Source organism: Gymnoscopelus microlampas, assembly GCF_963454915.1.
Source record: "Gymnoscopelus microlampas genome assembly, chromosome: 21".
Classification (NCBI taxonomy): Eukaryota; Metazoa; Chordata; class Actinopteri; order Myctophiformes; family Myctophidae; genus Gymnoscopelus; species Gymnoscopelus microlampas.
The window spans coordinates 13,555,063-13,570,647 of NC_139958.1; the positions used below are offsets into that span (position 1 = coordinate 13,555,063).

General features: G+C 42.1%; 2 protein-coding genes across 4 annotated transcripts in view; one reads left to right on the forward strand and one right to left on the reverse strand.

The window, feature by feature from the left end:
• Positions 1 to 1,403: 1,403 nt before the first annotated feature.
• On the forward strand, positions 1,404 to 9,464 carry kcnv2a (potassium channel, subfamily V, member 2a; the record flags this gene model as incomplete). Its single annotated transcript, XM_084047095.1, has 9 exons — positions 1,404 to 1,439; positions 2,041 to 2,181; positions 3,878 to 4,056; positions 4,725 to 4,896; positions 6,341 to 6,532; positions 6,852 to 7,106; positions 8,266 to 8,382; positions 8,579 to 8,704; positions 9,180 to 9,464. The coding sequence occupies 9 exons, from the start codon at positions 1,404 to 1,406 to the stop codon at positions 9,462 to 9,464; spliced, it is 1,503 nt and encodes a 500-aa protein (XP_083903221.1).
• A 2,405-nt stretch (positions 9,465 to 11,869) lies between these two features.
• The window catches only part of vldlr (very low density lipoprotein receptor), a 69,540-nt gene continuing 65,824 nt past the window's right edge, over positions 11,870 to 15,585 (reverse strand). For all 3 annotated transcript variants that reach the window (XM_084046940.1, XM_084046939.1, XM_084046938.1), the window contains one exon: positions 11,870 to 13,099. In XM_084046940.1, coding sequence (XP_083903066.1) covers positions 13,064 to 13,099 — 36 coding nt within the window. In that variant the 3' untranslated portion in view covers positions 11,870 to 13,063. The remainder of the gene's footprint in view (positions 13,100 to 15,585) is intronic.

The following is a 15,585-nucleotide window of genomic DNA, read 5'->3' on the forward strand; positions in this document are numbered from 1 at the left end:
GTTGATCAAAGTGGGGTCCATTCAGGGACCCCCAGGGGTCCTTGAGGGGGTTCCAGGGGGTCCCTATATAGCACAATCACTTTTAACCACTTTAACCCTATATCAGCTATTTGAAAATAGCAAATCTACAACACTACAACACATCACAATGAATGGGATGAGGTGTGAGCTTGTAGATCTGCTATCTATTCACTTTTAATCTTGAAAAAAAGTGAACATCACTGAAGAAGGGATGAATTTCGACCACTTAAACCCTATATGGTTGACCGGAGTCCCTCAGGGCTCTATGCCATACTAAGGTATTTTCTGGTTTCGCTCTACATTAAATATCTTCACTGAAAATAGCCGATCTACAAGTTTTCCCCAGAATACGGACGCTGGGGTTTAAGTGGTTAAAAAAAGATTGGCAGCAGAGCACATCAAGGGGAAGTAGACAAAGAAGAAGAATAAATTAACTGATTAGCTGAAGCAGCTGAATACTGACTCATCTTTGAATATGTATTAGGTTGTTTTTTTTAAGCAAACATTTTAAACTCAAATCTTTGCTTCTTGAGATGGGGGTCCGCAGCCAAATGCATATAAATGTGGGGGTCCTTGACATGATAAAGTTTGAGAACCACTGAACCAACCTTATTGGTTGGCAACCATAAGGGTTTCAGCTGTGACACAACAAGGTGACGTGACCCTTAAGTCTCGACCTCTGTAGTCAGTGTATGAATTGCTTCACAATCGTTTCATACTTCATGGATTAAAATAAAGCATTAAAATGTGTGTGTGAGCTCATGCCTGTGACTGTAGGCTAACCTATTTAACACTAGCTTACACACACACACGCACGCACGCACGCACGCACGCACGCAGGCACGCACACACACACACACACACACACACACACACACACACACACACACACACACACACACACACACACACACACACACACACACACACACAGCACTGCTACACAAACTGGCCCTGGACAGGAGTAATGATCTCTCTCGTGTTTAATCTGACACTGTGGCTGAGTGAGCTGCTTCCATATATTCATAAATCGGCTTTACAAGATTCAATCTGATCTCCTCATGCACACCGTTAAATAATCAAACCAGAGAGAGAGAGAGAGAGAGAGAGAGAGAGAGAGAGAGAGAGAGAGAGAGAGAGAGAGAGAGAGAGGGGAGAGGAGAGAGAGATATGGGGGAGATGCACACACACACACACACACACACACACACACACACACACACACACACACACACACACACACACACACACACACACACACACACACACACACACACACACACACACACACACACACACACACACAGAAGCGACTAGAAGGCTGTAAGTGGAGTTAGTTGTCCACACACAGCTTCAATGAGCCAGTGGACAACATAGACAACATGGAGCCAAGGCGAAAACCACACAGCTCGATGCAGGTACACTACACAACCCTCTGCTTTAACTGTTTGTTTGTTTTTTTCCTTTCTTTCTTTCTTTCTTTCTTTCTTTCTTTCTTTCCCCAAGTTCAGTATGTTGTATAGATTCTCTTTGATTATTATGCAGTGGCTCTGCAGTGTGTAGTCTGTGTGTGATTGTCTCAGAATGTGCTTTTTTTTGTTTGTGGGAATTGCTCCCCCTGTGTTCTTGGGTCCTCGTGTCCTTGAGCAAGACACTGAACTTGTGCTCCTTCTATCAAACCACTGGACTGATCAGTGCCATATTTCACTATACTATATTACACTGCCAGTAGGCAAACAGAGATTTTTTTATGTTTTATACATTTTGAAATGTTTTTTTAATTTAATTACGGCTGTCAATAGGGCTCTGATTGGAATGAAACTGCACCCGGATTTGGAGTGTTACTTCATACAGTAGATATGTCATTATGACTGATGCCACAGGCTGGTGACACCAAGTCTACAGATCCACATGTGGATCCTGAGATTGACATGATTCCAGTGTTTTTCTTTCAAATATTTCTTCCTTCCTCTCTTTCACTCTGTTCAGTGAATCTTGTCCTCTTTGTGCTGTGAACAGAATGTGAGCAGAGACATCTATGATCCATACGCCGATTATGACGACGATGAAGAGGAGGATAGATGTGTGTGTCACTGTCCCCCAACACAACTCCTCTCCCCTCCCCCCAAACACACACTCACTATCAATGTTGGAGGCAAGGTACAGTCATTCACCCAGACACTACACACCTGTGTTGATTTTGACCGCAAATTTTGATTTAGTTTTAGTCATAGTCTTTTGAATAAAATTCCATTTAGTTTTAGTCATATCTTAGTCACCTGAAATCTAAGTTTTTGTCTAGTTTCAGTCGACTAAATCTACAGTTGATTTAGTCGACTAAATGTTATTTTGGCGGTGCCTTGATGGTGTCGTAATGGCTGACTTTACACTTGGTTGCATGCTGAAAATAGCCGATCTGTAACACTGCTACACACTCACTATCAACGTTGGAGGCAAGGTACAGTCATTCACCCGTTTTAACTACTGCTACTTTATGCAATAAAGCCCTGGTTGTTCGACTCTCTCTCTCTCTCTCTCTCTCTCTCTCTCTCTCTCTCTCTCTCTCTCTCTCTCTCTCTCTCTCTCTGGGTGGATGATGGACACAGCTGGAGAGAAAGGGAGTCAGGGCATGTTTGAAGAACTGGAACTAGGTCATAATCATAGCAAAGCCTTAAGTCGTTGTACATGTTATCCTGCCATTACGAGGTTAAATCTCTACTTATTAGAGCTTGTAGTGGACCCCCCCCCCCTCCTCTCCCTCCATATACTACTCATATCTATCTTCATCTTCCTCTCTCTAATCATCTCCTCACTGCCCCCAGCTTGTCTCTCTCCCTCTCTCCCTCTCTCTCACTCACTCACTCACTCACTCACACTCACACACACACACACACACACACACACACACACACACACACACACACACACACACACACACACACACACACACACACACACACACACACACACACACACACACACACACATTTTAATCATTTATTTATGTCCACATAAGAGAGATACAATACAAGGACACAAATATTACAAGGTGCTGTCAAAAATGTACAGTCAGCAAATCATGGACAAATACTCCCACACCTTTTAGGGGTACAAATAACAGCGCCTTCGCCATATTTGGCGGCTACCGATAGTAGAAGAGATTCCACAGAATTTTGCAAGCCGTTTAGCTGCTTTTTTTGGCATCCCAAGTTGTTGGAAGCCTCTTACAACCAACCTATGTACATGTCCTAGGCTTCCAAAGATAAACACAAATAGATTGCACCTATAACCTAGCTCTGTGATGGTATGGAGGAGCGGCTGGTATTTAATGACTTTGGTCATAAAAGCTTCCTCTAAGCTAGAATCAAAGGTGCAGGCCATTTCAAGAATGGAAACTGATCTGTTTCCTTCATTGACAACAACAACATCTGGTGTATTAGCGGAGAGATGTGCAAATATTTCAGGATTTTCAGTACAGAGTTGGAACATGGAAGGTTTGACACACACACACACACACACACACACACACACACACACACACACACACACACACACACACACACACACACACACACACACACACACACACACACACACACACACACACACACTACCTCACTCGCTCACTCACTCACACACCACACACACCACGCACACACGCACGCACGCACGCACGCACGCACGCACATCAACAGTGCTCGCATTAATAGATTCTGACTGGTTATTGGAATGATTATGTTGCTTTTGTTTCACAGTTAATGAACTGTGTCTGATTTTGATTATAATGATGCTTAATGTTTTTGTATTATATATTTATATCAACTCTTTAATTGTATTCTATTCTCTTTTGGTCCAGGTGTACCACATGCCCTACAGGTTAGCAGCCAAGTATCCAAAGACTCGCATCGGTCGGTTGGCCACGTACACGAGCCACAGCAGGAAGTTGGATCTGTGTGACGACTACATCTGCCAGAGCAACGAGTTCTTCTTCGACAGAGACCCCCAAGTCTTCCACTACATCTTTAACTTCTACAGGTAGTACGAGATTTAGAACCAATAACCGACGTAACGCTCATGTAGGATAATCGAATAATCCAGAAACAGCATTTATTTTTAAGAATCTAAACTTACATTTCTTACATAATGAACATATTGTCTTCAAACATTTTGACACGCACGCACGCACGCACGCACGCACGCACGCGCACACACACACACACACACACACACTACCACTGACATGTTAATCTGCTATGTGTGTTGACTTACACATACAATCGTGATATATGTGTTGTCTTAGATATCATGATGGATTAGTAGGCCTATATACGTACAACAGTACCAGCTGCTAGGCTCATGCACCTTATGTCTAACCTTATGTACATATCGTACAGAAACCAGCTTTCACCATTTTTCCGCTTTTGCATTTTTCTCCACTTTTTGTTTTGTTTTTTTAACATTTTAGAGTTAGCTGGTTTCTGCTGGACAGCAGAGATATACAGTATGGATGGATATGCTATGTGTAAATATGTAGATACCATTTGTTTTGGATACTTTCTTTTTTTTCTTATTATTTTTCTTTCTCTTTCTGGCAACAATAAAAAACGGATGGAGCTTGCACAAAAAATGTCACCCATCGTCTTGCATGTAAACCTGTGATGTGACAATAAAGACGATTCTGATTCTGATTCTGTCACCGTGAGGACTGGAGTGCTGTGGATCAAAGAGGAGCTGTGTCCCCGCAACTACGTGGAGGAGTTGAACTACTGGGGCGTGAGGATGAAGAACGCACAGCGCTGCTGTCGCATCGGCTTCGAGGAGAGACAGGACGACCTCAACGAGCAGCTGAAGATACAGAGAGACCTGGAGGCTGAGGTCAGTGTAGTGTCTGTCTGTCTGTCTGTCTGTCTGTCTGTCTGTCTGTCTGTCTGTCTGTCTGTCTGTCTGTCTGTCTGCCTGTCTGTCTGTCTGTCTGTCTGTCTGTTTACAGGATATCTTGATGAATTATCTACTTGAACCCCAGCATCCCTATTCTAGGGGTTAACATTCAAAAGGGGCATGGCCTGTCACACAAAATAACACCACAATATTTGTGAGCCAGTGAAGAACCAATTAATTGGTCAAATACATCGTGACACATTTATTAGTTAAAATTGTTTGTTCTACAGCAGAGGTCTTCAACAGGGGGTCCGGGACCCCTAGGGGGTCCTCAGAGTTACTACAGGGGGTCAGCCAAATCTTTGCATGATTTTTACATTAACCACTTCAACCAAGCATCCCTATTCTAAGGAGAACTTTAGCCCAAAATAGCAGATCTACAAGCGCACAACGCCTCGCGCTGCGAGGCGTTGTGCGCTTGTAGATCTGCTATTTTCGGCAAAGTGGTTTGATGTAGGGGGGAAAAAGAGCAGACTAAGTACAGAGTGAAAGGTCAGGTTTACTAAGTATTGTTTAAGTGCATGGTTAAATGTCTGGAAATACACATTAACATGAATCCAACATGATAGTGCTGTGAAACAAGCAGCTGCCGATGAAATCTATGAGAAAATACATATTTTACACAATATATAATGGGGGTCCCTGCTTTATCTCGCTCTCAGCTAAGGGGTCCTTGGTCTGAAAACGTTGAATGTAGGTGATGTAGGCTAGAGAAGGCTAAGCCATCCTTACATTTACTGCTGGCTAATAATTGTGAACATACAGGTCTGCCTGAGTCATGGTACTGTAGGTCATTGTCGCTACAGCCACCTGGTGACAATCAGGTGACAGAATGTGGACAGTATGGAATTCAGAACCATGGACAGTGCTGTTAGTTGTGTGTATGGGTGTGCATGTCTCATGACAGAGAGAGCATGCCACTTACAGTACTGTAGGTCGTTAATTAGATGTCTTGCTGGCTTGCCTTTTGTGGTTTTAAGTTCAACTTTTCGGCCCTGCATTGAAGCAATCCATAGACAGAAGAGCAACAAGGGAGGAAAGACCGAGAGAGAGACAGAGACAGAGAGAAAGAGAGAGAGAGAGAGAGAGAGAGATGATGATGTGTTTGTGTGTGCCCTCGACCGTAACCCATTTATTGGAGAGCTGCAAGCCGCAGCTGTTTCCGTGTGCCTCCCCCTGCTGATTCTGACAGAAAATCGTTCATAAACACAAGTAACTCTCATTAATAAATGTATTCTTTGATTTTGAAACAGTGGCCTCGTGTTGTTATTTAGCCTTTCTGAGGCTATTATCAATTAATTGTAAAGGTCAGTTTCATCCTGGCACCAGGCCTGGTGGGATTAAACTTAACTTCTAATTGTCCTCCTTTGGCTTGTTTTAGATCGAGGTGGAGGAGAACGAAGAGTTGTTTCACGGCATGGTGTTGGGTCCCACCAGGAGAAAGATTTGGAACTTCATGGAGAAACCGTTCTCGTCCCCCCTCGCCAAACTGATGGCCGTTGCTTCGTCGTTCTTTGTGTTGGTGTCCCTGGTGGCCATGACACTCAACACAGTGGAAGAGATGCAGGAAAAGGTGCGTTGATGTGTGTTTGTGTTACTTAAAGGGATAGTTCACCAAAAAATAAAAACAATTCTATCAATTCACCCCATGGAGACTTGAATTCCCAGATTTTTTTTGTCGCATTCCAAAGCCAATAATTAGATGACCAGCGGACCGGTAGGTAGCGGTTCCGGTAGGAGACACAAAGGAGACTCTTTGTGTCTCCTACCGGAACCGCTGCAGGTCTTGTGCACATCGTCTCTGTCCAAGTCTGTTACTTTTACTAATTCAAAAGCATAAACATGTGAATAAAAGATATACTGTATGATACACACTCTCACTCACACCTCAGACAATACCAGAAGAGCTCAGTGAGGGGTCGTACATGGAATACATGGAGATGTTCTGCATCGCCTTCTTCACCATGGAGTACGTGCTGCGTCTGGTGTCCACGCCGGACCTGAGGAACTTTGGACGCAGCATGCTGAACGCCGTGGACCTCATCGCCATCCTGCCCCTGTACCTGCAGATGGTCCTGGAGAGCTTTCTGGACGAAAACACTCTGAGAGACACCTGGGACAAAGAGACGGCCGCCCAAGTCGGGAAGGTAAGACAAGTAAGAAGTAGAGAAAAGTAAGTTGATTGATCGATTCTCATTCTTTTGGAAATTTGTTTTTTCGTCAGGATTTAGAATTTTGACTCAACAGACAATGTACAGGAGTGTTAAGACAAAAATATGGGCCCCTCTCGCTGTTCGTGTGCGTGTGTGTACTTGTATTTATTCTTGTTAGGGCCATTAATGCCTCTCCACAAGTATAGTAAAATAGAATAATTGTGAGGACAATTAGAGATTAGGTTTAGGGGTTGGGGTTAGAGAGGTGCGTGTGCGTGCGTGTGTGTGTGTGTGTGTGTGTGTGTGTGTGTGTGTGTGTGTGTGTGTGTGTGTGTGTGTGTGTGTGTGTGTGTGTGTGTGTGCTTCCGCTTGCGCCTGCATACAGTGGCTTTTAGGAAGTAAAGTGGACGCCTTGGACTCAGAGGGTTCTGGGTTCGATATCTGCTGGCTCCTTTTGGCTGCATTTCAAAGTGTCCTTGAGCAAGACACTGAACCCCTAACTGCTCCCGATGAGCAGCTTAGTGCCTTGCATGGTTTCCTCCGCCGTTGACGTGTGAATATTTCTGTCAATGGGTGATGTAGAGGAGAGAACAATCCGCACACCGTCTTCAATGCTCCCTAAGTGTTATAAAAGGCATAGAAACAACGCTCCGACCTGCTGGAGGTCTTCCGTCAGGTGAAGAAGTGTCACCTTTTTTCACCCGTCGCAATTCTTTGGATGTGCATGCACCACCTGAACTGTTTCTAATGGGTAGGCTAAATGTAACACACTTGGTGAAGAGCTTTGGAGCACTGAATCAGAGCTTGTCATAATCTCCTGTTTCTGTAGCGTGAGGCAGCTTGATGTACAACTACAGCCCCTGGACATGATGCTAGCATGTGACAGTTCAACCCTTTTGCTGAGTGCCAAGCAGGAAAGCATTGGGTACCATTTTTATAGTCTCAGTGTGACTCGGCCAGGGATTGAACCCTCCAACCTCCCAGTCTCAGAGTGGACACTCTAACCACAAGTTAGAGTTGGTCGATAAATGTGTGACGTACACAAATTTATTGACCAATTCATGAACCAGATGAAGCTGGTTTTGTTTTTACCATAATGGAAACCAACTGTCCCTTCTTATTCTGTGTTTGGGTGTTCCTCGCCTCCTGTCAGGTAGGCCAGGTGTTGCGTATTGCGCGTCTGATGAGAATCTTCAGGATTCTGAAGCTGGCCCGTCACTCCACAGGACTCAGAGCGTTTGGCTTCACACTGAGGCAGTGTTACCAACAGGTTTGGTTCGGTGTACTACTGTATCCAAATTACACGTTGAAATAAATGTAAACACGTTTACATCAAATGATCTTAAAAACCATAATACTATGCTACTATGTTGTCTAATGAAACCCCAATGTAAATTGTTATTAGTATGAGCATTTTTCGTCATAGTTTTAGTGGACAACATTAACACTTCCTCCCCCTCCTGCAGGTGGGCTGTTTGTTGTTGTTCATAGCTATAACGATCTCCATGTTCTCAGCCATGGTCCACACTGTGGAGCACGAGGTCAACAACACTAACTTCACCTCCATACCGCACGCATGGTGGTGGGCTGCTGTGAGTCTCACACACACACACACACACACACACACACACACACACACACACACACACCTCCATACCGCACGCATGGTGGTGGGCAGCTGTGAGTCTCTCACGCACACGCGCGCGCACACACACACACACACACACACACACACACACACACACACACACACACACACACGCTGCGTGTCGTGAGCTTATGTAGATCTATTTTCACTATTTCGTAAAGGTTTCTTTTAATTTTTTTTTTTTTAAGATGTCTATATCTTTTGAAATAATAAAAATACAATTGTTGGAAAGATATATATATTTTAAAACATTTTTCACTCACGACTCATAAAAACTGACCCACGACCCCAAAATGTCTCCTGACCCATTTTTGGTAAACACTGATCTACAGTAGCTATCTATCTATCTATCTATCTATCTATCTATACATCCATCCACCCCCTCATTCTCTCTCTCTCTCTCTCTCTCTCTCTCTCAGGTCAGTGTATGTACGGTGGGCTATGGCGACATGGTCCCAGAGACCAACCTCGGTCGCATCTTTGCGACCGGCTGCATCTCGTTTGGCATCATCCTCAACGGCATGCCCATCTCCATCCTCTACAACAAGTTCTCCGACTACTACGCCAAGCTCAAGTCCAGCGAGTACACGGCGGTCATCAGGGCCCGGGGGAAGGTCAACTTCGCCCGGAGGGCCACCAGGAAGCTGGCCATGTGCTGCGAGAACGCCACCAACCCACCAACGCGACCACCACGCCTCCACTGAGCCCACTGCCACTTTTATTTAAATTGTTGCCGTCGGGGGGGGGGGGGGGGGGGATGAACTATTATTTAAAAAACATTTTTAGAACTTGTCCAAACTGTCATTTCCACCCACCGTCCATACGAGCTATGGGACTGCAACCACGACTACAGGTTCCATAGTCTGCAAGGACCGTTCACAAAAACGCAAATAAACAGCATAAAAGTGAAAAAATGTACTTCATCACTCTGTTCATATGCCAATGGTCAATGCCCGTGTGCAGGTTCAGATCAATTGGTCAACCCGCTGAGGAGAAAACGCAGTTCCAGACAGAGGTTTCTTCATTTTATAGCAGGATAATGAAAATAGCCGATCTACAGTACAAGCTCACAACGAGTTGCATCGTGACGCGTTGTGATCTTGTAGCTCTGTTATTTTCACTACTTTTGTGTGACACTCTTGTTTGGCTCTTGTCATCAGCCAGGATGTGAAGACGACGAGGAAGTGTGTGGCCAGTATACTACTCTAATACTGACTGTATTCTGTATTTGTACTCTACAATATTGATAATGACTGTGGTGATTTTGTTATTATGATTTCCTTTTCTGAGACAAACAGTAGGAGAGCTGAGTGTGAGACAGTGTAGGAGAGACAGACAGTAGGAAAGCTGAGGGGGAGACCGTGTAGGAGAGACAGACAGTATGAAAGCATTGTACATGCAGCAAAGGTTCATTAGGTTAATGAAAAATGTAAATCTTACAACTTACATAGTACGTGGAAATTTGTGTGTGCGTCATAATGTAAGCACTGAGAGCACATGTGCAGATTAATGCATCTTTAAATAAACACAGAATATATATATATAGCATCTAGTTTGTTTAATCTTGATGCAATGTTTAATCCATAGACATAAGCATGGGATTTCAGCATCACTGTCCCTATTCAGTAAAATCCTCATTTGTTAATTTAACTCAGTGTACAAATGTAACCAAAGGGACCCGGACACTCTACACTCCGAGTTACAAATGGATATAAATTAACAGAGGATCACATTAGTAGAATTATATAACACCATATCTCGCCTCATTTTGTATTTTCCACTCTCCTCCTTTTTCTTTATGCATCTCACTCCGCCCTTCCCGTTTTATATTATTTTACCTTTCCTACACTTGTTCACTTTCTCCCTCCCTCGTTCCGTCCGCCAGCCCCCCCCCCCCCCCCCCCGCCATTCTCTCCCCCTCTTCTATTCCTTCTTTCGTTCTTGTTCTTAGTAGTAGTAGTAGTTCTTAGTAGATCCTTTAAATCTCTAGGATGTAATCCAGGGCTGAAGACACAGCACTCGACAGAATTAAATACTGTACTAGGTCCTCCTGACATCTGGATGGAGAACAGCTGACAAACGTCAGTAGTCTCTCTCTCCCCCTCATAGAACTGTTCAAACAACAGTGTTTTACTAAATTGTAGATACCCTCATAAAACTCACATTGCTCTACGTCCCCCCCCCCCCACCAAGCCATTATTAATTATTAAAAGCCAATTAAAGGTTATATTAAGCTTTTATGCAAGTAAAGATGTCCGCAGTGCTTTTGAAAAAGGTGCAGAATAAAAGCATTAACATGTTTTTAATCATTTTGTTAGATGTAAAGCTTTTTTTGTTCACCTCTGTAAGATGACATTGTGCATTATCCGTTGCTTCCGTTTTTCATTGGGTATTGGAAAAGGCATCCCCCCCCATTGTGCATTATCCGTTGCTTCAGTTTTTCATTGGGTATTGGAGAAGGCATCCCCCCCCCCAGACACTTTGGAGGCAGACAACATGCTATAATGCTGCAAACTGTAAGTGTGCTGCCTTATAAGCATGTTTTTACAGTCTGTGGTTGTGATGTGGAGTGCAGTGTGACACCTAGTGGCTGAATGTTGTCTATTGTTGCATACATGGCTGCTGGGTCGCAAGACAAATTTCAGTGTGAACTGACAATAAAGTATTATCGTATCGTATCGTATCGTATCGTACTCTAGAGAGCGTGGTTCTCAAAGTGCGGTCTGTGGGGTCCTTGATGGGGTGGTGCTCAGGTAATTCCCAGCAAAATGAGTTATAGCAGAAAAATCAGTTGAACCCCTTTAATCCTACTGTATATACAGTACATGGCTATTGGAAAATAGCTTGTCTACAAGCTCACAAAGCGCCGCCATCTCGACACGCGAACTTGTATAACAGGTTTTCCAAACCAATCCGGAAAGAAAATGAAACTATTTGAACAAATCTTGTATGGGGGTATCCTGGCACAAAATATTTTCAGATGGGGGTCCGTGGCCAAATTAATACATACGCAATTTGGGGGTCCTTGACATGAAAAAGTTTGAGAACCGCAGGTCTGGAGAAACTGGCAAAATGAGTGATCATGAACACACACACACAGTCTCTGAACAACTTTGTGGAGTCACGTTTTATTTTGAAGTGATTTGCAAATCCATTTTTCCTTCACAGATGAACAGAGCTTCTCTTAACAGTATTGCCCCAGAACTGTACAATGCTAGAAAAGTTCACAGCAACGGCACACAAACATACAAAATAGTTTTAACAAATTTCAGTTGTGTTTTCTTTCATTGTATATCACTGTTATGCAAGTTTTTTTTTTTAGTTTTTATTTAATTTCATTTATTTATTTGCTTAAATACATCTTAACTCTAACCCTGGTACTATGCCCGACCATAGCAAAAATGTTCATATTTCAAGTCAAATGTATACGATCTTATTTACAGAGAGAGCGCGTTGGAATCAAAGTGCATCGAGAGAGAATCCTGATTGGTGGAAATGTTTCTGAGGGCTGCTGGGTACATATGTACAGTGTTTACAAATGTTGTAACCATGGCGATCCTTACAGAGCTTTTATAATAATAATAATAATAATACATACTGAGCATGGAATAAGGAAAAAAAGTAAAGAAAAGAAAATGCTTCATAAGATTGCGCTTGAGGAGGTAATGTTTGTAAGAAAATTACAAACAAAGAAAAGAACCGTCTTTACATCTTTTTGAACCGAAACATTACGGCCTAAAAAAAAAAAGATAATTTACATAAACATTCACGAGTGTCCATTCAGGAGGAGAGAGCGGGGGGACAGGACAGGAAGTTGGTTAACCCCACGCCCATATAAGGTTACGTCAGGAAATAATATAAATTACATACACACTAAAATCCCAAAGTGTTCATTTAACTCTGAGAGTATACAAATGGAACCAAATGGACCCTTACGAGTCCATTTAACCCTTACGGGTCCATTTGCAACATTTGTATATACTCTCAAGAGTTATAAATTCATAAATCAACACTGAGGAGTTTATCGTCATCTTAACCCTCCCTCTCTTTGGGCACATTGTGAGAAAAGATTTGGACACTGAAATTTTAAATATACACACATACAACAAAGTAACTAATTAACATAATTAACATTTCCTCCCTTGGCCCTCACCACAGCTAACAACGTAATGCACTTCAGAAGGCATGTGGTCTAAACAGTAAGGGTGACCGTTGGCATTGGCAACAACAAGGAGACGCCGCTGTAAAGCGCAGAGGGTCGCCGAAAAATACGTGAAAAGGAACCGGAAACCCACGACGACGATCACGACAAGTCGTCTTCTGTGCTCACCACCGATAACTGGAGATGACGACAGAGAGAGGGAGACGGAGAGAGAGAGAGAATGTCAGTCATTGGAAAAACAAGCAGAGCACTTTGATAACATGAACAAGAATCTTAAATGTCACTCTGCACTTTTATTTTCAATAAAATGGTTAAAAAGTATGTACATGTATTTTTAAAAAAAAGTAATATTACCAAAACTATATAATTTAAAATAAAAACGAAACAAACGGTGGACAGTATAGGGATAGTTCACCCCCAAAATTCCTTTTTTCTTATAGATTGCACACCCCATGGAGACTTCATGGAGATTCTTTTAGTTTTTGTCGCATTCCTGTTAAAGCCAATAATTTGATGACCGGCGGTGGCTCCGGTAGGAGATTGAAAGTGTCAACTTTGAGTCTCCTACCGGAGACATTAGCATCTTTCCGCATTTCATCACATTATTGGCTTAGGAATGCGACAAAAACAATAAAATCTCAGTTGGGTATGTAATTTTTTCGGTGAACTATCCCTTTAAGTCAAACACAAATTTGTCCAAAATCTAAGTAAGCGTGTGTGTGTTTACCAGGTATCCTCTAGTTTCTATAGTTTCAATGTACAGATTATTTTTTGATAGTATATTGTTTAGACTGATGCTACAGTGGTTAGCACTTGAGAATGGCAGTAATACCATCTGAGTGCCTCTGTGGTGCCACAGAGGTGCCACTACTACTTGGTGGTGCCGCATTTGACACCTTTTTTTAAGGTGTAGTGTGGCTGAACGGCCACCATGTGGCACATGTGAGTTCATGAGCTCTACAGTACAGTATTAGCAACAGGGGAAGGGTGAATGCATTTAAAGTTAATGTTATTTTTATTTTTTGTAAACATAGAAAATAAGGGAATGAGTCCTTAGGATGAATTGAAAGTAGCAATTATTTCTTTAAACACAACTGTGTTTCATGGTGGAAGAAGTGCACAGACATTTTACTTAAGTAAAAGTAGCAATACCACAATATAAAAATACTCTATTTTATATTTACTTATTTTTAAATATACTTACCAAAAGCTAATGTTCTACAATGTTTGAAAGTAGCCGATCTAGCTTGTAGATCGGCTATTTTCAAATGGCTGTGGTATAACATAGGGCTAAAGTGGTTAATATGTATGTTTTATTATATAACAATTTATATCTGCAGAGTAACTAAAGTTTTCAAATAATTGTAGTAGTGGAGTAAAAGTACACTATTTGCCTTTGCAGGCGTTGTGGAGTAGTAAGTGAAAGTGCACTAATACTCCAGTACAGTAAAAAGAAAACACTTCATCATTTTCCCCAAGATTCTATGGAACCCAAGCGGGATTCGTACCCCGTCCTCTCACCTTTCAGACACATCTGACTAACCGCTATGCTATCAGTTCAATTGACAAAATGGCTGTATGTGATGAGAAGACACTACACACAGAATGGGGCATCTAACTTCCAGCTGAACCAGTGCTATGTTACTTGAGTAAAAGTACAAAGGTATTGGCATCAAAATATACTTAAAGTACCAAAAGCTAATGTTCTACAATGTTTGAAAGTAGCCGATCTAGCTTGTAGATCGGCTATTTTCAAATGGCTGTGGTATAACATAGGGCTAAAGTGGTTAATATGTATGTTTTATTATATAACAATTTATATCTGCAGAGTAACTAAAGTTTTCAAATAATTGTAGTAGTGGAGTAAAAGTACACTATTTGCCTTTGCAGGCGTTGTGGAGTAGTAAGTGAAAGTGCACTAATACTCCAGTACAGTAAAAAGAAAACACTTCATCGTTTTCCCCAAGATTCTATGGAACCCAAGCGGGATTCGTACCCCGTCCTCTCACCTTTCAGACACATCTGACTAACCGCTATGCTATCAGTTCAGTTGACAAAATGGCTGTATGTGATGAGAAGACACTACACACAGAATGGGGCATCTAACTTCCAGCTGAACCAGTGCTATGTTACTTGAGTAAAAGTACAAAGGTATTGGCATCAAAATATACTTAAAGTACCAAAAGCTAATGTTCTACAATGTTTGAAAGTAGCCAATCTAGCTTGTAGATCGGCTATTTTCAAATGGCTGTGGTATAACATAGGGCTAAAGTGGTTAATATGTATGTTTTATTATATAACAATTTATATCTGCAGAGTAACTAAAGTTTTCAAATAATTGTAGTAGTGGAGTAAAAGTACACTATTTGCCTTTGCAGGCGTTGTGGAGTAGTAAGTGAAAGTGCACTAATACTCCAGTACAGTAAAAAGAAAACACTTCATACAGTATGATGTTTTTTTATGCCACTGTACTTACTTGTGTATTGTGTGACACTTTTTTATGCAGTGCCTCTTGAATAAAATGTCTTAAAGCAGGACAATACTGTACTGTATTCATTTGCTGTGATGTGTTTCACTGTGAAGCCCATGTTCTTGTGAGATCAGACAGCCTGTGCATTAGCATAACCTGTTTTGGCTTGGTACATTAGATCAATTCACTACAA